General features: G+C 36.0%; 1 protein-coding gene across 2 annotated transcripts; it reads left to right on the top strand.

Annotated features, from left to right (window-relative positions):
- The first annotated feature begins 192 nt into the window (after nucleotides 1–192).
- On the top strand, nucleotides 193–16180 carry LOC122010331 (copper-transporting ATPase PAA1, chloroplastic-like). 2 transcript variants are annotated; one of them, XR_006119854.1, is made up of 17 exons: nucleotides 193–748; nucleotides 840–893; nucleotides 1330–1483; nucleotides 1625–1699; nucleotides 1873–2150; nucleotides 3311–3544; nucleotides 3922–4020; nucleotides 4158–4307; nucleotides 6439–6585; nucleotides 7454–7504; nucleotides 7594–7766; nucleotides 10433–10565; nucleotides 11703–11800; nucleotides 12233–12470; nucleotides 13021–13224; nucleotides 14044–14607; nucleotides 15450–15530. XR_006119854.1 is itself a non-coding variant. In XM_042566822.1 (17 exons), exons 1-17 carry the CDS (start codon nucleotides 320–322, stop codon nucleotides 16133–16135), a joined length of 2841 nt encoding a protein of 946 aa, XP_042422756.1. In that variant the 5' UTR covers nucleotides 193–319; the 3' UTR covers nucleotides 16136–16180. The 2 variants fall into 2 exon arrangements, 1 of the variants encoding a protein (XP_042422756.1); XM_042566822.1 differs by lacking the exon at nucleotides 14044–14607 and adding an exon at nucleotides 15893–16180.
- The last annotated feature ends 9965 nt before the right edge of the window (nucleotides 16181–26145 follow it).

The raw sequence follows: 26145 nt of genomic DNA on the forward strand, positions 1-26145 counted from the left end.
TATACGGTGCTAATTAAAAAAAAAAAAAAGTTATGGACTGACTCAGACGTTCACGTTCCTATCCAATTTGGACTCCCTTCATATTCCTTGGTGCTTCGGCCCAGTGCAGAGACAACTGGCCTTTTTAACGTTGCCTCAGAATTACGATTATCAATGATATTATTATTATTATTATCCAAGCAGTCCCAGTTTAGATTTGGGCTGCTCTCCATGGCGAGCCGCGGCCTTCAGCGTCTCGCACTTCGATTTCTAGGCGGCTTCCGAATCGTGCCACAATAAGCAACCAAAACGCAGACGGAAGAGCTTGGAGGCGAAGGCCATGGACTCCTTCGCCTTCTGCACCATGCCGCTGCTCGCCTTTTCCCACTCTCTCAAATTTCCCCACAGGCTCTACCTCCGACGGCTGCTTGCCCCGCCAAATCCGGGCCTCTTTACTGCCGGGAGAGCCAGGTGCTTCGGTAGCCTCCACCCCAACAGACCGCGAGAAATTTTCCTTATTTCCTTAGCAGGGAGTCTTTTGCGGACTTCTTCTTTGGGGTCGCCAGTTAATCGTGGATTGGCTTGCATATCGAGCTCCACTGGGTCGTCTGGCCCCAATGGCGGCGGAAACGATGGGACTGGCCGTTGGGATGGTGACGGTGGTGGGGATGGTGGATTCCGCGGCAGCGGTGCGCAATCCTTCTCTATCGGAGAAGAGTCCGTTGAGGCTTCTTCCCGCGTGCCAGACGTGATAATTCTTGATGTTGGGGTGAGCGTACTGATCTTTGTTCTTGTCACTTCGTTAGTACGATGTTATTTAGTCCATTTTCGATACATGTTTGAGCTTCATGGATTTTTAGGGAATGACTTGCGGAGGATGTGCTGCCAGCGTGAAGCGCATTTTGGAGAGTCAAGTAAGGATCATTCCTACTTTTGTTGTAGATATCTGAGTTAAGAAATGAGTATTGTGAATATAATGAATAAATAATCAGAGCTGTGATTTTTTTCTTATCTAAATGACGGTCACACATGCTTTAGTTGATGCTTTTGTAGATCAGAACATCTCCTTTTGTTGGATGCCTGGATGACAAATCCAATGGACAGGATTCTAAACTAGTTTTCAGTTATGAGGATTTTGTTTCTTGTTTCTTTTCACAATATTTCTATCTATCGCCCACAATGAGTGTGAAGCTATCTATCATGAAAGTGTAGATGCAAGAGTTTTGGGATTTTTTTTATCACTATTGACATAAAAGATAAGCATAGTAAACAATTCTTCTACCTATGTTCTTTTTAGCAATCATGTTATGTTACCTATGTTATTGTCATCTGTTTCTTGTGATTGTACAGCCTCAAGTGTCATCAGCAAGTGTTAATCTTGCAACTGAGACTGCAATTGTGTGGGCAATTCCTGAAACCAAGGTCTTGCCAAACTGGAAACAACAATTGGGAGTTAGACTTGCAGGCAATTTGACAACTTGTGGATTCAAATCCAGTTTTCGAGGTATTTTTCCTCCATGACACCGGTTTGGAAAAAGCTATCAAATTGATTGAATTTGGGCCATTTTCTAGGCTTACCATTTTCTTAAAAATTCTAAAGCTCTTATTATAAACTACTGCAATTAATGTTTATGGTTCATTGTAGATTCTGATAGAGTGAATGTTTACAAAGTATTTGAGAGGAAGATGGATGAAAAGCTTCAGAAATTAAAACAAAGCGGTAACATCCTTGCTCCATTATACCATAAAATCCAGTTTAAGACTTGAAAACTGTTATATCCTATTACCATGTAAATTAATCCAGTGTCTGCTTCTCTTACCATTAATGATTCAACGTACTGCAGATTTAAATTGGTTATTTTTTCTTAAATAATATAATACACATGTTTCCAGGTAGAGAGCTTGCTGTATCATGGGCGTTATGTGCTGTATGTCTCCTAGGGCATGTCTCTCACATCTTTAAAGCTGGTCCTTCTTGGCTTCAGACTTGCCATTCTACTAGTTTTCATATGTCACTTTCGTTGTTCACATTTTTTGGTCCTGGTCGCAAACTTGTTCTTGATGGCTTCAGAAGTTTGTTCATGGGTTCGCCTAACATGAACACATTAGTTGGCTTAGGTGCTTTATCATCCTTTGCAGTCAGTTCAATTGCTGCCTTAATTCCAAAACTGGTATTTACAATCTTATACGGGAAGATGCTTTAATTTATTATGTTTGTTGCTATACATGCATCTGCTTGTTGACCATGCTCCTTATCAACATGTTTTAATGGTTATAAAAAAATGTTGTTTGATTATGTCATAGCAACAAAAGAGGCGGGGAGGGATGGGGATGCACAAACAAAGGACGGCAATGTGAGACAACAAATTGTAAGGGTAGGGGTGCAGGGAGTGGTAGACTTGTTGATGCCCAGAAAATGAGGCTTCAGTATCAAACCAGTGACTACACTTTGTATGCCTATAACTCCAAACCTAACTATATTAGTGACTATCAATATCTGATTATCATTTTAGTGACAAATTTCTCCCACTAATAACAAAATGATAATATCAATTTAGATTGGTATGAAGAAATTGAAAAATTATTTGTGTTTTCTTATTAGTAAAACTGTAGGACTTTGCTAGTGTGTTGATGGTAACAGTATGCCAAACGAAGCATTCCATACTATGTCAAAACATGGATATATCATACTATTTTGCTTAGGAGCAAGCAAGGCAGCTGCTTGTTTTATGTTGCTGTGGTGAAAGAAATTCTTCTTAATGCTAGTTTGATTAGAATGCATGATGACAGAAGTACATATTAGGATGCATAACAAGGCTATAATACTACTTGGCATTTCCAGTGAGGATTGATATTGTACTTTTTTGAATATTTCTTGATCAGAGAAAACCATCCATACAATTGCAGAGCAATACTGGGTTGAAACACTATCAAGTCTGCACACCCTTTCTTCATCTGCAGATTCTATATTTATGTGCTTCCTAATTTTTTGGCTTCATCTCTGCCTAGAGAAAAAAGATAAATAACATCGAAGTGCAATTTTTGTTCTAAAGGGCCAGCTTGGTGCCTGCCAATTTGAGATCCTGGAGAAGGGTCAAATCACATTTGGTCTATTGTATGCAACCCTACCTTGCATTGCATTGCAAGAGGTTGTTTCCGTGATTCGAACCTGTGACCACAAGGTCACATGGCAACAATTTTCTCGTTGCACCAAGGCTCCCTTTCTTAATTCAAAATCTTTAGTTTCTTTGATATCGATATCCTAGGATCTACAGCAATCTCGTATAGGTCCGGATTTTAGAATTTCTTATATTCTTTGTCCTTTAAGCAGGGATGGAAAACATTCTTTGAGGAGCCAATTATGCTGATAGCTTTTGTTCTACTGGGGAAGAATCTTGAACAGAGAGCCAAGATAAAAGCAACTAGTGACATGACAGGGCTCCTGAATATCCTTCCAGCAAAAGCACGCCTCATGATCCACACTGATGCAAGAGAGGTTCCATCAACTGTGGAGGTTCCATGTAGTAACCTCCACATTGGTGACCAGGTTGTCGTACTCCCAGGAGTGAGTAAAAATGGCATTTCTTTTCTAATTTAATGGAATATTTTAAGCAATGAATGTGTTGAACAATCCAACTTCCTTCAATTTGGATAACAAAATTTCATGAGATCCATTTAGTTCTAGAATCTACAGACCAAAATCATGTTAATTTGTGAATCCTGAACAGAACTTATCTGCATGCCATCCATTTTTGACATTTTGTTCAATACAATAAACAAAGTGCCTAGGCATCCTGATACTCCAGTTGCCCATTCTCTATTGATAATTTTTATCTCCTTCAATGCTTCAAAATTGAACTTTTACATGAATTCTTTATGACTCTGTTCAATGGATAAAATCTGAACGTATGCTAGTTATTCATTTTTGTGTCTTTCTCCTAGGATCGTGTACCAGCTGATGGAATCGTTAAAGCTGGAAGAAGTACAGTTGATGAATCAAGTTTCACTGGAGAGCCTCTACCTGTGACAAAACTGCCTGGGGTATACCTCTTCTAGTTCCTAAAATTTTGCCCGTGTTACAAAGAATTGCAAAATTTACTTTTTATATATGCTTGTTGCTATACTTTGAGCCATTAGTCACACATTTTAAAATCTAATTTAGTTCTTTTCTATCATAGGCTGAAGTCACAGCTGGAAGCATTAACTTGAATGGCACACTAACCATAGAAGTAAGAAGACCAGGAGGGGAAACTGCTATGGGAGATATTGTTCGGTTGGTGGAGAATGCACAGACAAGGGAAGCTCCTGTGCAACGTTTAGCTGATAAGGTGAATAATTAGTAACTTTTTTTTTTCAACACACACACACACAAAGCTAGGAGGCTCCACATCCATTACTAAGGGGGTGTTTGGTTGAAGGATTTGGGAATAAGGGAATGAAATGATAGTAAATGATGGTGTTTAGATTGTGGGTTTGGGAATGACAATTTGGGAATGATTTCTAGATTTATGGGAATCAACCAAACCCATATAACTAGGTGGGTTTCATTTCCATTCCCATTCCTATTACACTTTACTATCAAACCCATACCCATAGTCATTCTCATCATTTAACCAAACGCCACCTAACTTTTTATTTTCCTTCGAACCCCTTTCTGGTACAGTATCATCTCGGTCCGAGTAAGGTCATTTTTTTATAAATCTTGAACCATCCCGTCAGTGTTGCATTATTTAGTGATTCAAACTTCACATGATATTGACGGAAGACCACTATTTAAGTTACTATACTTGTTCCGACGAACACTGATTGAGCTCCAGGAATGACCAACATGATGATTCTGTCCTCTGGTATAAAGATGATACCCCATAAATGCATTGGTCTACTCTGACTTGATTTTAACTACTGCATTTTATGGTATGATGGCAAAATATAATGCATTTTTTCACATTCCTAATATGCAATCGACTGAATTTACACAAGCAATATATTGTAAGAGGGCCTAGGATTCCTGTAAGTTTCACAGCCTTCACTTAGGCCTATTTCCTAATAAAGCTATGGAAGGGTGAATGATCGGATTTGTTAGCTTTTAAGGGTGCGTTTGGTTCGGGGTTATTCTTGATAATCTTGGTTATCCATCCAAGGTTATCAACAAAAACCTTGTTTGGTTTAGGTATTCGATGATTTCCAAGTAATGTTCCATGCCCGACACGTCAGCAAAAGGGGCATGCAGCCCGAAATCGGAAAACCTCATAAAACTAAGGTTTTTGTTGATTCCGGGGTTAACGAATTTTTTTTATCAAAAATACCCTTCGATAAGAAAAAACATGAAAAAAAGAGAAAAAATGTAAAAAAATATTAAAAAATGTAAAAAAAATAAAAAAATGTTTTAAAAAATTTAAAAATTTAATTTTTTTAAAATAAATAATTTAAAAAATAAAAAAATAAAAATAAAAAATAAAATTTTTAAAAATGTTAAAAAATTTTAAAAAAAATTTAAATTTTTTAAAAAATTAAAAAAAATTATAAAAATTTTAAAAATAAAAATAAAAATAAAAATAAAAAAAATAAATAAAAATTAAAATTTAAAAAATGTAAAAAAATAAAAAAATATAAATATAAATAATATAAAAATATAAAAACATTAAAAAATAAAAAAACACATAAAAAAGTAAAAAAATATACAGGAAAAAGAAAAGTAAAAAAACATTAAAAAAAAAAAAATAATAATAATAATAATAAATAATAATAATAATAATAATATTATTATTATTATTATTATGTATAGTTGGTTTTGTAACTGAGGGTAATACGGTAAAATATTAAACTAGGGTATTCATTAAAACCTTCAAACAAACAAGTTTTTGTTTGATTACCTAAGTTGAACCAAACAACATTTGATTATGTTTTATTCCCTATAACCTTTCATTACCTATGTTTTATTCCCTAAGTTTTTGTTTCATTACTTAAGTTGAACCAAACAACGTTTTATTACCTGGTAATCACATAACCAAGGTTATACATGATGACTTAAACCAAACGCACCCTAAATGTCAAAACAATCTTCAGTCAAAATTTTTGTATCATTCTAGAAAACAAGTATAAAGCTATGGATCTAACACAATTAGTTAAGAAAGACACAGTTGCAGAATTTCAAGGAAAGCATCTGTATACTCAGCGGTGAACACTGCAAATTCAGTAATGGTTTCTATATTGGAAAATGAATTTTTCTGTATATTGCCTTTACAAAATACTGTTCTGAGTAATGGTTGCTATGCCTTATTGTTGGACAATGTAATGGATGTATTTTGAATCCTCAGTGTAGTCAGGCTGATGGATTTCTAATTGTTGGCAATTTGAGTTCGTGTATTCATATCTTTAGTTAGACCATCTGATGTGTGCTTGTGGATTTTTAAAGTTGAGCTTATATGCAAGAACACAATATGCTGTTTACAAATTCAGGTTGCGGGACATTTTACATATGGAGTTATGGCATTATCAGCTGCCACTTTTGCTTTCTGGAGTTTGTTTGGTTCACAACTTGTACCGGCTGCTCTCATACAAGGAAGTGTAGTGTCGTTGGCCTTGCAGCTTTCATGTAGTGTTCTGGTATGTCATGCACAGATCATATTCACTTTTTTCCTTTATTGTTTTATCATACGTTACTACTTGTAGTAGGTATACAGAATGACTTGCCAACTTAGCCTTATGCCATTGGTGAAGGTTTCTTTGAAACAATTGGAAGTCAATTGACACTTTCTGAGCACATTAGAAATATAAAGTTGTCGAGACTTATTGGGACTTTGGCACCAACTTTTGTCACATTGGCATGGTAACTGAAAACTTGTAATTATTCTTCATTAAATGTATAACCAATAACATCCACCCCAAATTGGATTGTTGTCCTTTAAATTATTTAGTCTTTTTTTTCTAACACATACTCGGGCATTTAGGTACTCAGATTAGAAAATCACTGAGTCTTGCTATACATATTAGACTGATATTTGAAACCACGTCAATGTGGTTGAAAATTAGGCTTTAAAGTAGAAAGTTTAAGTTGGAATTTTAGATTGATGAAGTTTTAAATTTTATGTTTCTAAAATTTGTAAAGTTTTTATTAGGCTAAGTTATTTTTAGGATTGCTCATTTATTTACCAAGTAATTAGGAAATAGGTATTTTTTTTGAGGAATAAATCTTTTTTTGCTTCCGTGAAAAGGGTTTCCAGATATTCAATTCTAATAATAATTTCTCTCTGTTTGATAGTTATCACCATGGTGATCATATGCTTTTCTCATGATCCTTTTTTACGGGAACATCAACTTCTACTTTGTTTTTCAAACTTGACTTTTTTGCAATGCTAGACAAAATGACAAGGTTACTCCATTATGACCTGGGTAATCAGATTCTTTGTTATTCCTTTTGATTGATGTTATAATATTATGGTAGTAATTCTGTACAGCAAATTCTTTTATCCAGGTTGTTGCATGTCCATGTGCACTTGGGCTGGCGACTCCAACTGCTGTTCTGGTAACAATCAGAGAAACTATTAACCAAAGAATCCTCAACTACTTGTCATCAGGCTAGTAGCCTACCTGTAAACTTACTTTATTTTTTAGGTAGGAACCTCATTAGGGGCGACCCGAGGATTGCTTTTACGGGGTGGTGACGTCTTGGAGAAGTTTGCGGCTGTGGATACAATTGTGTTTGATAAAACAGGAACTTTGACAATTGGAAAGCCAGTTGTGACTAGGGTTATGCCTTCTTTATTTGATGAACATGAGCATTCAAAGTTAAGTGTGATGCATACACATCTTTCAACCCTTATCAAGCAAACCAACTTTAGTTCTACATCCATCCATAGTATTGATATCAAGTTCAAAATCTTTTTGTTTTCTCCGAAGGTGATTAAATATTTTGTTAAAAGTAGGTATTGGGGAGATACTCCAACTTAGATTTTCCTCTAGTCAGTTATCTGCTGAGTTAGCAAAATGCTAGCAGCAGTAGATCCATCCTTGACTTTGCAAGTATTTCTTTTTATTGAACCTTTGATTAAATATATCTAGATATATTTTTGTATATAGTTCAATGTAGGAATAAAGGCATAAGTACATATGGGGATTAAATGTGTTTAGATATATCTCTACATAGAGGAGGAATAAAAGGATAAGATATATAGCCAACTCCAAATGCTTGGGATTAGCATGCCTTGATGATGATGGTATTCGCTAAAGGATGGTTGTTGATGTTGAAATGAGTATGATGGTTATATACGTCACTCATGATACATCACATGCACAGAGAAATATGCTAAATGATCACTTTGTTGGTGGAGGTTGTGTTCTATGAGAAATGATTCCAAGAGCATAATGTGGCAAGTGATTGGTTGTAAACATGTAAAGATGGAAGATAAATCTTGGATGGAATTCAGTAATCTAAAAAAAAAGTGGAACCACCACATCAGCGACCCCCCTAGAGCCGGTCCCACGGATATGGAGGGAGGTAAATCCAGGTACACAGCTGAAAGCGCATGACCGGGATGCTAACCCCAGGCAATGACACCCCGAGGATCGAATATTGGACCTCTCGGCCACGAAATCATGCGCCCCTGTGCGAGTTTTGATTGGACTTTTGTTTCAGTTAATTGCCATCTTCAATTTGTTTTGATTCTAGCTGTTGTCTTATGTTGATTCAATAGTCCACTTATACAAATAAACTCTTAACTCTTTTGTGCAAGGAGTCTGCCATATACATGTAAATCGGTCCATTTCCTAACTTGGAAAAATATAAACTTTAACATGATATTGGAGCAGGAGGTCAAGGGTTTGAATCATACCTATGTAAAGAGAGATTTAATCAATTCATATGTTGGGAGATCAGAGCTGATCAAATCAAGTACCCTACCCACACATGAAAGGGAAATGTTAATAATATAAATATATAAATTTGTTTCCTTTCCTAGGTGGCAAAAGGCGAATACGCTCGCCCTCAGCGCCCCCGCCAACTCGTCCCAGGGCCAACACGGAGGAGGTAAATCACGGGCGGCTACTAGCCTTTGAAATAGTGACTAGCACATGGGAGGCATTTACCTCGGCAATTTGTTTCCTTTCCTTGTAGCTTAAGCTTTTGGTGATAAGTGGTTAGTCATTTAACTTTAACAAAATAACTTCCAATTTCACTTTTAGTAGAAGTCCTAGTTTCCTTTTAAACCTAGAAATAGGTACGGACAACATGAGGCAAAGGAGACCAATGGTGTGACCGTGTGACAATGAAGACTCGACTTAAGTAAAAGAATCAAGGTAATGTAGTGTCAGAAGTATTCCACCTAAAATTACAAGGCTTAAAGACAAAACAAGCCCTGCAAGACATTTGATATTTTAACTTTTAGGCACCATTTGGTTGGACAAAATAAATAACTGAATAAAAAGTTATCAATCATAGTTTGCCAAAAGTCTAATTCTACAGGGCTGTTTTGATTAGTAAGAGTGGTGGGTGGGCTTGTCTGGTCAAATGAGGTAAATGCATCTGGAAAATTAATCTATTCTGTCATATCTAATGACATCTTCACTTGTGCTGTCAATTCTTTGTTAGTGTCAAAAAACTAAATATTATTTCTGGATATGAATTCATAAAGCAATGACAGTAACTAATCCTTAGCATGAGTAATTTTGTTACCCAATAACTTGTAACTGATCATTCACTAGTCTAGTTCAGTAATTTAGTTTCTTAATTGTTCCTACAGTTTTTGTTCATTCAGTCACTGATTTATTGCCTCAATATAATATTTGGCTATTGGGTTGCTTGACAGAGTCTAAGAAGGAAGAAGAATTATGTTGTGGACTTGAATATGGTCCTCAGTGGGTTGATATGCAGTTCATTCTTATGTTTGGTTTCAATTATAGACAATGTCAGATGCAATTCAATTGTGCTTCAAGGTTCAAATTATCTTTAGGTTATAGTTGATGGTGCACTTATGATCTTCAATTGGATTATGGTCAAATTTACCACTCTAATGTAAATTAGCATTCAGATGAACTATATAAATTTCAGAGTTGTGAGTTTCACATTAAAGTAGGCATACACTACATTAGTAAAGCTGAAAATTCAATCTTACTTATTGTGGTTGCCAATGAATAAGTAATCCTCCATCCCCGTCACTACTAGTTTTATCTGATTAAGTTTGCTATTACCTTCAAATTTGGATGGAGATAGGACCAGAGCTGACTCTCAGGATGCTGCTCAGTAATCTGATGTTATGTTACAGTTTTACATAGAGTTGTTCCAGATTTCTGTGATATGTTGTGAAAAATGCATGCAATTTGATTCGAGAAAAGGAATAGTTGCTTTTAGCCTTTTACTCTAACATACAACACTGGAACTAGGTGACATGGCAGGTGATATCTTTACGATGCTTACTAAAAAGGTTATTTCACTGATAAAATCATGTATAATGCACAGAGAAAACAGTGGCTTCAAATGGACTGAAGCTGATATTTTGAGGTTAGCTGCTGGGGTGGAATCAAATACTAATCATCCCATTGGAAAGGCTATTGTTGAAGCGGCTCATTCCATTGGTTGTGAAAATGTCAAGGTAACTTCACATCAACCTTGAAGCTTCTATTGAAAACTTTTTAGGTACTATTATATTTTTTTACTATTAATCGTAAGTTTCACACTTCGTAGTTCAACATAATGGCGTTTTATTTTGAAAATGACTTTGGTACTTTTTTTCTTGGATTAATTGCCATAGATATCCCAGTATTTATCACTCTTAACAAATGTATTCTTACCTTTCAATTCTAACAAATCCATCCTAACATACTAACAATTTCATTTCTCTGAAAAATTTATCAATTAAAAAAGAAAAAATGTCACTGTCTTCATCGCAATTTAGTTGATTGAGTTGAATGATACTATACCAACACTTATCCATTACAGGATGATAAACTTAATGGAGTGACAATTGTTGTGATATAGATCATGGTGTTGTTATAACTGAAAGGTGGGATCCATTTGGTAAAAAGTGGTAAAGGTTACAATCTATATGGCAATCAACGCTTCTTTCTATAACATAGAGAGTTCATCCATCACATAGTTAAGCTATTTTTTTCTCATGTTGCAGATGCTGGTTTTGGTGTTAAAAGTGATTTAGGACTTCTGCTTACAAGTTTACAATATTTGGTACCTAACAATGTGACCTCTAGCTATTTTTGCATATATCTAATAGATCCCACTTTGGATTCTACTTCTGATAGATCCACTAAAACTGAAACCTTGATTTCATAAATGAAAATTGGCTAACAATAGATCTTATGCTGGTGCAATGAATTAATTTCCTAATAGAACCATATTGCTTGAAGTATCTTTTGTTTTCTATCGAGTTTTCAACAGTTCATGGTTAACATTACACAATTATTATTTAATCCAGCTTTCTTCAGTAATTTTTTTTAGCATTGCTCAGTTTATGTCCACTAATCAATAAATTTTCTCAAATTTTCTCTTCGAAACCAGTCTACAAGAAGATTGACTGTAACAGGTATTTGAACTTATGAAACAACCCAATCTAATTTCCCAGCTTTTGATTTACTGGCTCTAGCCTTTAAATTATTGTGTGCGCTTAATTAAACAGAGCAATCTATATTTGTCCATTCGATTTCCTATTTTCATTACAATATATGCTTGGTTGGTTTATCCTAGTTTGTTTCCTGATCAGCAATATCTATGACAGGCTAAAGATGGGACATTCACTGAGGAACCTGGCTCTGGTGCAGTAGCTATAATTGAAAAAATGAAGGTTTCTGTTGGGACTTTAAGCTGGGTCAGAAGGTATATGGTATTTATAGAACACTCTTAGATATAAATGTTGTTCGTACAATGCCATTTGTGGAAGGGCATGGAGCCATTCTTTTTCTTTTGGAAAGCTGGTCCTTTCTGTTGTTAAATGGGTGTTGAAACACACATTTTTGCTTAGTTTTTTCTTAGATAGCCATGTCAAAGTAAACTTAGTGTGCATGCTGCATGTTCTGCTGTCCCTCGTTACCTGAAAGATAATGATGCTTATAGACTAGATAATTGCAAACCTATTCATCATCATCAAGTGAATTCCAACTATTTAGGTTTCGTTACATTAACCTTTTCCTCCATTGAAATCTTTGTAAGACTATATCACTAGCTATAAGATGCTACAAAATTCATACTTGTCACTATCTAGATACAACATTTGTATCGATCATCTAATATGTTTTTGTGCTGTTGCAGGCATGGTGTCCATGGGAACCAATTTCCAGATGCAGAGTCTCAGAACCAGTCTGTTGTTTATGTAGGAGTTGATAGTGCATTAGCAGGTGTTATTTATTTTGAGGATAAAGTAAGGGAAGACGCACGACTGGTTGTTGAGACTTTGGCTAAGCAAGGAATAAACATATATATGCTATCTGGAGACAAGAAGAATGCTGCTGAATACGTAGCATCTATGATTGGTATTGACAAAAGAAAGGTATGTTATGTGAACCCTGAGCTAAAAGTACTGAATTCTCGTTCACCTATCTCAGTGTTCTCTGCAAGAAAAACTCGTAGACTAAATTTACATGTGATTCATCTTTGCCACCTACAACCATAGTAAATCAACGTGATGCATATTTACCAGCTCACTTCACTCATACTAATTTGAATATTATATACACACTTTTAAATCAGTTTTTGATGCAATTACTTAATGTTATGGTATTATTTCTGGTAGCATAAGTTTAGGTCGTGACAGGGATGCCTAATCCTTAAGCAGATGAGATTATGGCACCTTACATGTAGAGTTGTGGGCTAATAAATGAGTCTTATAAGTTTAGATGAATGAACCATTACTAACTTAGGCTTAAGTTTTTTGGGTAGTTGTAGGCTAGTTCTTTCATGTGAGCAGGCCATTACAAATTCTTTACTGAGATAATTATATCTGGAAGTTTAAGAATTGTTGCTAGTGAATGTCTTTGATGAGGAAGGGAACTCAATTTGTCTCTTAAAACTGAAATATATTTGGCGTTATGTGTATGCAGGTGCTTTATGAAGTTAAACCAGAGGAGAAAAAGAGATTCATCTCTGAACTTCAAAAAGAGAAACAAATTGTTGCTATGGTTGGTGATGGTATTAATGATGCCGCTGCCTTGGCTTCAGCAGATGTTGGTATTGCAATGGGTGAAGGTGTTGGTGCAGCTAGTGATGTATCTTCAGTTGTGCTTTTGGGCAATAAATTGTCACAGGTAGTATTGTTCATCTGTTGTTTCATTTTTCTATGAGTTCTATTTATATATACAAGTTTCTTGCATGTCACATCCTCTAAGAATCAGTGTGTTATGTGTTTGGAATTGGGTTGTTGAATTTCTTTACGCCTAAAATATTTAAGCTTTCTTCAAATAATCAAATGTTTGAGTTTTTCTCTATGGGCAAAAGTTGCTTAGACACTCACAAACAAGAGATGGACCATATATTCTGCATTTGGGAGATTGAGCATTGATTTGCTGCGAAGTGTAAAGTTTTCAAGAGCATCAATAAGGAGAACAAAGATTGAAGAGAAGCATATGCAAGAATTTGGAAGCTACTAGCAATAAATAAGGTTATAGTTTAGTTAATTAATGAGATCGAAGTGTGCCCTTGCATTCAAGAATTTGCAGCATATCTGAAGATTCTTTAAGGGGCACATCAATCAAGAGCACCACTTCACCCTTGTCCATAGGGAGGGAGGTTCAATGCCAAAGACCATCCATGGAAGATTGACTACTAAGATTGAGAACTTCTGGAGTTAGTTGGAACCATTACGATACGGCTAGTTTAGGATGTTGCAAGAGCAATGGAGCCACTAATAAATATAGAATATCTGAGGCTTCCAAGTCAGTGGTTGTGTTTCTTTTCTTGAACCCAAACATAAAATCATTGACATAAAAATTAAGGAATTTATTTATCATGTAAAAAATAAAATAAAATAAATAATGACACTCTTGCTAAATGTGTGACACAAATAACCCTCTCAATTTACTCTCATAACTTAAAATTTCCAGTATTGAGACATTTGTTTTTATTAGGTATTCATATGTCATATTGACTGGAGCAGAGTAAATCAATTTCTTGTCCAAGTTGGAGGGAAATTGCAACTTTCAACTCAGACATGGGATAATGAACCCATGGTTCACCACAAACTAATCTTCCTTTGATGATGTACACATTAAAAAACTTGTTGGCATAGCAAGGCTATGTCACTAAATAGTTGCAAATCAAGTTTTCAGTTTGAGCCTTTTATGATGCAAACACAAAAGCTGGTTGTCTGTCAAGCGGTCATGCACTGAAGCCATATTTTGCTGCCATCAGACTGAACCTCACTCTTCTAAGGGATGTTTCTTGCTTATGTTTTTGTTTTACAATTATAATCTTATACTTTGTAGTTTTGATAGTCACATCACGACTCATTTGGTAACTTGGAACTTGTATGGATGATTTTATTGATAATGATCATTGGAGCTTAATATATTCTTATCTTCAACCATTGTGCAGTAGAACTTAGAAGAATCTTTATCTTCAACTAATCGAGCTGGAAAGTTTATCAGCTCAATTCCTGCATTCAGTAAAAGTTTGAGCCTTTGCTGACAATCGTAATTCTCCCTTTTGCTAATTGCTATACCATTTTATAGTCAGATGTAATTCTTTGTGAACCTTGTGTTCTATTTTTCTAAAAAAATTTGATTCATTTTCTTTTTCATGAAACTAGTTAGCATTGTAAAAGTAGACCCCAAATACTTGGAAGATACACAACTTATTGTTATCATTTGACCATGAGTTTCTAGTTTCCTTGAATGGGTTACCTATGGAAACGATAGGGAGATAATGGATTGAAGCACTTGAGAAATTTCCATCGCCCAAACGGAAGTGACTATAAGTTTCATATGTTTATCTTGGACTAATTTTACTCAGTTTATAGTTTACATTGGTTTTCAAATTGTATAAGCAACTTAGAAGGGGAATCATGTTGGTTTAATTATATATCAATCTTGAACATTGTTTGCTGAAACTAATATCTTCAGTAACTCATGCATCCTGATATTTCCACCTGTCAAACATTCGTTGTCTAGTTTGTTTAGATTGTCTACATTTTTTATCAGCAAATCAGGCCTTTTCAAGGAAATATTTTTATGGAAGTAATTCAGTTCGAAGAAAATTTATTTTCATGGAAGGGATTGTTGAACAAAATAATCTTTTGAACATAAAACATTTCTCTGTGGAGGTGGTTAACCACTTACCCTTTGCCACAAAAGAAAGGCATAAGCTTCGGAAGACATATCAACTCATGGTTGCCAAGAATAGAAAACATCGCAGAGTATCCTCGTTTGAACACAATCTGTTTTCCCTCTTTTGCTTATAACATCTTACATCCATATAATTATCTTCGAGTCCAATATGTTTGTCAAATTGACCAAATGATGTGGCATCTATGCAGCTGATTGATGCTTTGGATTTGAGCAAGTCGACTATGAAAACGGTAAAGCAAAACCTCTGGTGGGCATTTGCCTACAATATTGTAAGTTGACCAAAGCTAAGCATGCCTTTATATTTTTCAGTGAGAAAATCTTGATATGATCAGGCAAATCATGTTCATTTCCAATTTTTTGCACTTCAAATTTTCTTTTCAGTTCTTTAATTTTCTAGCTTGATAGTCCAAAGCACTACTCTAACAATGGAAAAGTTCCTATTAACCGTCTTGTTCCATAAAATCCATACTAACTTCAACATTGGAGATGCATACTTAATGGAATATGACAGGTGCTAAATACACCACTAGCAACAACTATGCATCTGTGTCATTTCAGTATAATGTGAAACTTTGTTGTTCAATCGATGCTGGCATCATGAACTGATAAAATGTCATGGATGCTCCTGCAGGTGGGTATTCCAGTCGCCGCCGGAGTTTTGTTGCCTTCGACTGGTACCATCCTGACACCATCTATTGCGGGAGGCCTGATGGGTTTGAGCTCGGTTGGGGTGATGATGAATTCACTGCTTTTAAGGTTCAAGGTGGAACAGAATAAGAAGAAGGTGGATACTGACTCAAAAGAAAGCCGAGGCACCTCAGACTTTCTTGTGCAAATACAGAATCAGAAACAGAATCCTTACCCTGTAAAATAGAGTAACAGTTGACTTTCAGAAATAAAACACATGCATGTTCAAGTAGATTTAGCTTGGACTCGACATCCCAACACTAGAGACTGTATTTATTAGCTTGTGTAATTTTTGCTCACCCCTATAGACAAACGATGGAAAAGTCAAAACACATGATAAAATATTAGTCAAACCCTAAATGAATGCATGCATGCATGAGGAGTTACGTAATTGCATGGGAGCCATCAGTGTACGACCACCCAGTCATCACGAGCAGTGGAATTAAGTCAAGTCAAAAAAGCCTGCACATAAAAATAATGTATAATTTATATTCTAGTTAAGATTCTTAACTAAATCAATTAATATTGAAGCAGCCAAAAGTTAATCATATAATTTATACTCTATGTATATGATTATTCAAAGCTGAGATGCTTATTGAAGTGAAGGATACAGGAAGCTTCGTGATCATTTATAAAACATGCATGAATATTCCAAAGATCATTGAGAATAATTGACGAGAACAATCCATTATATATATTCATGATTAGTAATTTAACCGTCCTTTTGGGGCGGTGCGATGGTTAAGACATGGGGTGTTGTCATATGAGGTCTACGAAGCAAACGAATTGTTTTTTACCACATGATTAGTAATTTAACCAAGTGTTCATTTAATATACATAAAGATACCATGCTTTTCTTATATATATTACTAATATATATGAACACTGGCTGTAATTTGTCATGTTGAACGAATGAGAAGTTTCACTACAATAGTCATGTCGTCTTTATAGTATCTCCAGAAACTGATATTTTTTTTTAAAAAATTATTTATCCAATTAAAATATAGCAAATTGGATGATAGATGATGAGACAGTTCATCTACTGAAGAAATAGATTTAGTCTGAAAGTGGAAATCCAAGTTGTACTTGTGCAGTTCCACATGTCTGTGACTCATATTTTGGTCCTCGTATCTATTAGGTTTCTTGCAGAGGAATAGAATATAGTAAAAATCAGATGGACACCTTATTTATTCATTTTTTTTACCAGAATATAGTAAAAATCAGTGGAAATCAGATGGAATAGAATATAGTTGGTAGTGTACCAACTATAAAATAGTAGCTGTCTTTTGATGATTCTAAAAAAGAGAGCGAAATAGGGCAGTCTTTTAATTTTTGTCCAACACGGGAGATCTCTCAAGTTAGAGATAATCAAAAGGCCGTCCCATGTTTTTCCGATGAGGTGGGTGAGATGTCCTTTTATTTAAATATTAAAAAGCGTCGGCATTTGATATATGATTGAAAAAAAAATAAAAATAAAAAGGGGTGCCATTTTTTTCTCTAATTTACAATGAAGATTATCTCTAACTTGAGAGATCTCCGGGCAACATTTTGCTTTTTTTAATTAATTACATCAGATTTATTGAAAGTGATAAAATGTATTTTAATATAATATAATATCAGTAATATTTTATTTACTTTGAGTAAAATAATAAATATGGAAAAAATTGATTAAAATGATCTAGGAATTAGACAATTAGGTCCTGATTAAAGAAACATGACGTCATGTCATCTACGCCATCGCTTTCATTAATTAAGTTTTTTTAATCCGGATTAACGCGGTTTATATAAATGTGTTATTGATAATAGGTCTGGGATCGATTTTAATATATATGGAATGCCTCGTTAATAGGTTACATATGCTATTTGTGTTAGTGACAATTCTAGAATCGATCATGTGATGATTATTATATAAACTCGATATATATATATATATATATAAAGATATTTTTTTATGGTGATTATATTTACTTATATTGGTACCAAATAACTGAGTATAATAGCGTTCTTGAGTAGAAGGTTCTTATCTATATAAATCGATTGGTTGAATTGATAATGAGATGATATAAAGAATACTACTCTTAATCATTCCTAATCAAGTATTAACATTCAGGGACAATGTTAATGCGATGAGACTAGCATGTAAGTCAACTCGATGACTTGATCTCACAAGTCATGGATATTAGATATCAAGTTGACACATGGGTATGTATTGGAGAATGTATACTGAATGACCCACCATGAGAAAGTATCATGGATCGTTATATGAGTATAATATACTTTCTTATATGACTATTAGTATGACTATCAATCCTTGAACCTGAAGTCACCATGATTCCCTATATAAGTAGTTGCATACTTTGGCTTCGTCAAACGTCACCCGTAAATGGGTGGACTATAAAAGTGACTATTGGGTATGTAACAAATTATGCGGAGGGATGTGAGTGATGTAGGAGGGATTTATCCCTCCTATATGACGGGAGTGATATCATGATTCTTGATAGAGTGAGACCACTAAGTGCATGACCATGCCCAAATAAGTCAATATGAGATATTGAGCTCATTTGATTAGAGTGAGTCTACTTGGAGTTCAAAACATAAATTGATTAGAGGATGACACGGTCTATGTCTCAATCAATCAATTTAGATGTCAATGATAGAAGGACATTGCCACATATTGTGAGAGTCACAATTAGTAGTCACAATGGTGATGTTGGATCTCAACATTCTTGTAACTTGGGTAGTAATGATGTGTTGCTAGATACCGCTCATTGCTTATGTTTCTAAATGAGTTTAGGAGCATTGCTAACGTTACAAGAACCTATAGGGTCACTCACAAAGGGCAGTTAGATGGAGATTAGGTTCATATGATGGACCAAGAGGATTAGGTTCATGTGATGAACCAAATTGGATTAAGAGTAATTCAAATTAGACTAATTGAGTTGGACTCAATTTGATTCATGTGTCGAATGAGTCTAATTTAGACTATGATTCATTGAGTCAATTTAAACCAATGAATAGAGATTCATTAAACTAAATTGATTTGAATCAAAGGGTAGATTTGATCAACCATGGGAGATAAGAGGTCAAGTTTGACTTGACTAAATGTCACCTCATTGTGACTTGGCATGGGCCGACCAATGATGATGTTTCACATCATCAAGGCTACATCATTGTGTGCCATCTCATGAGGAAGACCAAGAGCCATGACTCTTGGTATTACATGGAGGTATAAAATGCTCTAATAAGTGGCCGACCACAAAAATGAGTAAGAAAGAGTGTGCTTATTCAAGGTCTCTTCTTATTCCTCTCTTCTTTTTCTCTCCTTCTCCTCTATTGTCGAGACCTCTCAAGAGTGCTAGCACACTCTAAGTGGTTCTCTCCATTTTTTGTCCATGTGGATACGTGTAGAGGAGTGTACACTTGACACTCTACAAGATCCAGCAACCATTTGGACGAGCGAGATAAGCGAAGGGCATCACGACAAGGGTAATACTTCCTTTTCATGTAGATCTAAGGTAGATCTATTGTAGACAAATATGTACATGAATATTTTATTTATCTATCTTCGCACGGATCCGTGGCTAGCTTCGAGGTTTCCGCAACGCAAAAAATAGCAGTTTTTGCGGCTCGAAAGTTCTAACAGTGGTATCAGAGCCACGTGCGAAGCTTGTACATGTTTGTATTTGTTATTACGAAAAAGGTTTCAGATCTGTAAGTTTCTATAATTTTTCTACTTTTATGGATTTTGTGAGTATTTTTCTTGTAGAGGCGAAGTAACAAGTGCTTGGACACTTGTAGGCTTCAAATACCGAGAAAAACCTTCCGAAACGGCAAAGTCTCGCCCAAACAAAATTATTTTTTTGGGGGACAACGACTTAAGGCGCTATTAGATCAGTTTGGGACACTCGCGATATTCATTTCGCGAGAAGGGGCGCTGCCCCTAACCCCGCAAGGGGCATTGTCTCGCGATCGCGCCCGAAAATCGCTAAACGGGACCACCGAGAAGTTGTGACTTATAAAATTGATAAAACAGTAGTAAAATTATAGAAATTTATGTAAAATACATAATTTAGAATTATGTATGATATTGTGATGGCCATGGCCCAAAACCCCAATGTGGTTGGTTAAAATTGTGTTGTAATTCATAATATGGTCTGCACACCATTTTAGTACTTGCGTGTTGTATATGATATGCGACCTGCGCGTCGTGCCTCCCTTATTATGTTCCTGTTGTAAATAGATTTTAGACTCGAATGTAACTTGAGTTTCATATTTGTAATGTACAAAATGAAGCGGTGGAAGGTCCACTCAAGAAGGAGTTACGAGGAGGGTGCTGTCAACACATGGCGGTTAAAAGGAGGCGCTTGAAGAAGTAGTTAACCCTAGGTTGACCGTTCGATCTTTTCATTAGCTTGAGAAGATCGTAGTAGGGCCATGACCTCATCACAAATTAATTATATATATATATATATATATATATATATATATATATATATATATATATATATATATATATATATATATATATATATATATCATTGCTTGTGTGTATGTGATGCATGCTAATGTAGGGTAATTAGTGCCTTAATGCGTATATGATACACATTCATGATTAGATTAGATCTTAATCAAGTCAACTCAAAATGCCTACCAAGTTTTGATACCCATCACTACCTCGATCATTTGTTGTTGTTGAATTTACCAAAGCAGAGCAATGCATATTATCTTGGTAGGGTGCGGAGGGACAATCTTCTCGTCTATTAAAGCTTGGGTGAGAACAAACTCAATTAGATTGAGTATAACTAGTTAACTCAATTGGATCGGGTAAAACTATAGACATTTTTCAACGGTTGGGAAGATAGTATAAATAAGAATTGCATAAAGATGTAATTGGTAATTAGTTATCTACCGATTATACTAAGTCTTGGGCGATTTAGCCAAAGCTAACTCAAGGCATAGTATGATGTGGATCTTGTCCCGCGAGAATTATAGCTAATTAGTATGAATCTAGTAGTGTGGTTTGACCACATCCATGACTTAATTCTACAAAAACCCTATAATTTAGTGGGAGCATCATTTAATTAAAGGCCTAATTAAATGATAAGTGGAATATGATATTTACTTTCTGCTTTATTTATGTTATAGATTGCCATGTCGACGAACACAAACATTTTCTCCCTGCGTTCTGTCTTTGACAAGGACAAGCTTAATGGAGTTAATTTCCTGGACTAGTACAGGAATATGAGAATCGTTCTCACATAAAAAAGAAAATTGTACGTCCTGGAGTAGCCCATTTCGGAGGCACCTCCTGCCACTGCCACGCGAGCCGACCAAGATGCTTATAAGAAACATCAAGATGATGCATTACATGTGTCATGCCTCATGCTCGCAACCATGAACTCTGAGCTTCAGAAGCAACATGAGTTGATGACTGCTTATGATATGGTTGAACATCTTAGTCAACTATATCAAGGACAAGCAAGACACAAAAGATTCGAGATCTCTAAGGCACTGTTTCAGTGCAAGATGCAAGATGGGACTCCCGTAGGTCCATATGTACTCAAGATGATTGGGTACATAGAGAACCTACAGAGGTTGGGATTCCCACTTGGTCAAGAACTAGCCACTGACTTGATTTTGCAATCCTTGCCAGAAAGTTACAGTCAATTTATCATAAATTACAACATGAACGAAATTGATAAGCCACTGTCTGAACTGCTAAGCATGTTGTGAACTGCTGAGCTCAACCTTAAGAAGGTAAAACCCAACTCCATTTTGATGGTGCAAAAGCATGAAGGCAAGGGTAAACCTAAAAGTAAGGGAAAGTCCCAAGCCAACGACAAAGGCAAGGTAATGAAACCTAAAGGAGGGGTTGCCAAGGATGCTACCTGCTTCCACTGCGGTCAGATTGGGCGCTGGAGGAGGAACTGCAAAGGATACCTGGAAGATCTTAAGAAGAAGAGAAATGAGATTTCTACTTCAGGTATATATGTTATAGAAGTCAATCTCTCTATTTCTTCATCGTGGGTATTAGATACCGGATGTGCGTCTCACATTTGTACTAGTGTACAGGCGCTGAGAAATAGCAGGGCATTGATGAAGGGCAAGGTGGACCTACGAGTAGGCAATGAAGCACGGGTTGCTGTTGTTTCTGTAGGAACTTACTTTCTATCTCTTCCCTCTGGGCTTGTACTAGAATTAGATGAATGTTGTTATGTGCTTGCTCTCATAAAGAACATCATTTCAGTTTCTTGTTTAGACAAGAAAGGCTTTTCATTTATAATAAAGAACAAATGTTGTTCCGTTTATTTAAACGATATGTTCTATTGTAGTGCACCTCTGATGAACAGACTCTACATTCTAGACTTAGAGAACCCTATCTATAACATAAGTACCAAAAGGTTCAAGTCAAATGAAATGAACTGAACCTATCTATGGCATTGTCGCTTAGGTCATATAAATGAGAATCGCTTATCCCAGCTCCATAAAGATGGTTTGCTGGACTCATTTGATTTTGAATCATATGAGACATGCGATTCATGCCTACTGGGCAAGATGACCAAGACTCCCTTTAGTGGACACAGCGAAAGAGCAACTGACTTGTTAGGACTTATACATACTGATGTATGTGGCCCTTTCAATGTCACTGCCAGAGGTGGTTATAGGTACTTCATTACATTTACTGATGACTTCAGTAAATATGGTTATGTGTATTTAATGACACATAAGTCATAATCCTTTGAAAAGTTCAAAGAATTCAAGAATGAAGTACAAAACCATCTAGGCAAGAGTATTAAGATACTTCGATCAGATCGAGGTGGTGAATACCTTAGCCATGAGTTTCGTGACTATCTAGCTGAGTGTGAGATTTTATCCCAACTCACTCCTCCTGGAACACCATAGTGGAATGGTGTATCCGAAAGGAGGAATCATACCCTATTAGATATGGTACGATCTATGATGAGTCACACAGATCTTCCTATATCTTTTTGGGATATGCTCTAGACACAGCAGCCTTCACACTTAACCGTGTTCCATCCAAAGCTGTGATGAGACTAGATTATGAGAAATGGCTAGAGGCCATGAGATCCGAGATGGAATCCATGTACACCAACCAAGTATGGACTTTGGTTGATTTACCTGAAGGCGTCAAACCCATTGGGTGTAAGTGGGTCTTTAAGAGAAAGACTGACATGGATGGACTTATGCATACCTATAAGGGTCGTTTGGTAGCTAAAGGTTTCAAGCAAATTCATGGTATTGACTATGATAAAAATTTTTCTCCAGTAGCGAAGTTTAAGTCCATTCGGATTATGCTTGCTATTGCAACATACCACGATTATGAGATTTGATAGATGGATGCCAAAACCGTGTTTCTGAATGGAAACTTGCTCGAGGATGTGTACATGACACAACCTGAGGGTTTTGTAGATCCACTGCATACTGACAAAGTATGCAAGCTGCATAACTCCATTTATGGACTAAAGCAAGCTTCTCAAAGCTAGAATCTTTGATTCGATGATGTGATCAAATAGTTTAGTTTCATCAAGAATGAAGATGAACCCTGCATCTACAAGAAGGTTGTTGGTGATAGATCGTTTGAAGCGATAGAGGGGGGGGGTGAATATCGCTCGTTTTAAAATTTTTCTTTTTCTTTTCAAATTAGAAATGTGCAGCGGAACTTAAAGAAAGAGACACGTTTATTTACTTCGTTCGGAGCCTAGCTCGACTCCTGCTCGAAGGCCCGCGGTCCTTGACCGCACCGATGGGCAAAGCACTATAATCCTTCTTTCCGAAGTCCTCGGAAAGAAGTGAATCGTACAATGGAGCAAGATAGTAACACCCTACTATCTTGCTTAAATGAAATTACAATGCAAGCTAAAATTAAATATACTGACAAGTAATTGAAAGACGAAGCTCGGTCGGTACTATTTGGCGAAGTAGCTTGCAATGTTGATGAAGCTTTGTTGCACGAGCAGCTTTGCAGAGTAGCACCAGAATTGATCAGAAAAGTTCATTCATAGCCTCTGACTTCGAGCCTCAATTTATAGGAATGATGGATGTTCGGTCGACTGATCCTTCTGTTCGATCAACTGAACCAGCTCCGATCCCTTCCAGCTGGAGTTTGATTCTGGCTCGATATTCTGCATTAACTGGACTTCAATGGTTCGGTCGACTGATCCCTCTGTTCAGTCGACCGAACAGGTTCCTTCCCTGTTCGTCGAGATTTGCCTTGATCTACATTTACTGCGCCTTTAATATTGATGGTTCGGTCGATCGATCCATGGGTTCGGTCGACCGATCAACCTAACTTCCTTTTGCTTCTGATCGTTGCTGACATAATTGATCTGTGCTGAGTCAACTTGGTTCGGTCGACCGATCCCTCTGTTCGGTCGACCGATCCGACTATACCTGCTACACAGAGTTAAGCAAAGTATCCCTGCAACACAAAGGTTAGAATAGTAATATATAATGCATGAGTAATATAAAGACAGTAGGACTGTCTTGATCTCAACTTGGAAACCTTCCCGGTTTCTTCAGTTGGATCAGCGACCTTAGGTTGTTCCCTTTGGGAACCCGACCTCACTGTCGCTTCTCTAGTTGTTTACCTCAACTTACCTGCCAAACATGCTCCTCCAGACATGTTTGTGTTGGTTGCTACTCGGAAAACCTAGAGGTTCCACTGTACAAAAATTTTGTACAAAGGTCTGAACCTTTTCCTAGCTACCATGTGTTCTTTTAAATTAAATTTTGGATCGCCTGCGGAACTTAACACGTTTGATCCAAAACTTAATCTATTTGTTCTTTAAGGTTTAGACTTGGATCTCCTGTGGAACTTAACACGTTTGATCCAAATCACCTAAGTTATTAATTCCATTAAATATTAATTTCCATAATTGGTTCCCAGTACTGATGTGGCGAGGCACATGGCCTTCTTGGATATGGGAACAACCACCACCGACTAGACAAAACCTTTTATGGAAAGCTAATATTTAATTTCCTAAAATAACTTTAGGTCAACCAAAAAGAACAATCAAATCACAAGGAAAAGAAAAATAAAAGAACACAACTTGAAAACATATTTGAAATACTAGAATCGTAAGCCTCTTGTATTTGGTATTATTTCCATAAATAACTAGCATGATGCGGAAAGGAAAAATTACTAGTTATACCTTCTAAAAAGACCTCTTGATCTTCTACCGTATTCCTCTTCTAACCTCGGACGTTGTGTGGGCAACGATCTTCTGAGATGAGAACCACCAAGCACCTTCTTCTTCCTTGCAAGTTTCGGCCACCACAATTCTCCAAGAGAAGTAGAGGTCCGGCCACCACCACCAAGCTCCAAGGGATGCAAGAAACAAAATCACCTTTCTCTCCTTCTTCTCCTAGCTAGAACCGGCCACCATCAAGAGCTCCAAGAGAGGTTGCCGCCGGCCATAAGCAGAAGAGAAGAGGAAGAAGCTAGGGCCGGCCACCAAGGAGGAAAAGAGAGGAGAAGAATAATAGAGTTGTTCATCCGTGAAGGCACCTCTACCCCCTCTTTTATAATCCTTGGTCTTGACAAATAAGGAAATTTTAATAAAAAATTCCTTAATTCTTTTGTCATAAAAAGAAAAATTATTTTAATAAAAAAATAATTTTCTTCTTTTAATAATAATGGTCGGCCACTTCTAATTCCCCAAAACAAGGAAAATTTAATTCACACAAGAATTAAAACTTCCTAATTTGTTTCTAGAAATTTATAAAAATTTCTCCAATAATTTTTATCCCTTCATGATTGGTTAATAAAAAGGAAATTTTATAAATTAAAATTCTTCTTTTAAACATGTGGATAATTTCCAAAAGGAAAGTTATCTCTAAAAATTAAAATCTCTTTTCAATCTACAAATAAGGAAAGATATCAAATCTTTTCTTAATCTTTTGTAGAAACTAATAAAAGAGAATATTTAATTTTTAAACTTCTCTTTTAAATTATTATCATGGTTAAAAAGGAAAGTTTTTCTTAAAAATAAAATCTCCTTTCAATCTACAAATAAGAAAAGATTTCAAATCTTTTCTTAATCTTTTGTAGAAAGCTTTAAAAGGAAAGATTTAATTTTAAACTCTCTTTTAAAACTATGATATCCACATAAGAAATAATTTTAATAAAAAATCCTTTTTAATATGATGTGGCCGGCCCTAAGCTTGAGCTTCAAG

Source organism: Zingiber officinale, chromosome 8A (assembly GCF_018446385.1).
Source record: "Zingiber officinale cultivar Zhangliang chromosome 8A, Zo_v1.1, whole genome shotgun sequence".
Lineage (NCBI taxonomy): Eukaryota > Viridiplantae > Streptophyta > Magnoliopsida > Zingiberales > Zingiberaceae > Zingiber > Zingiber officinale.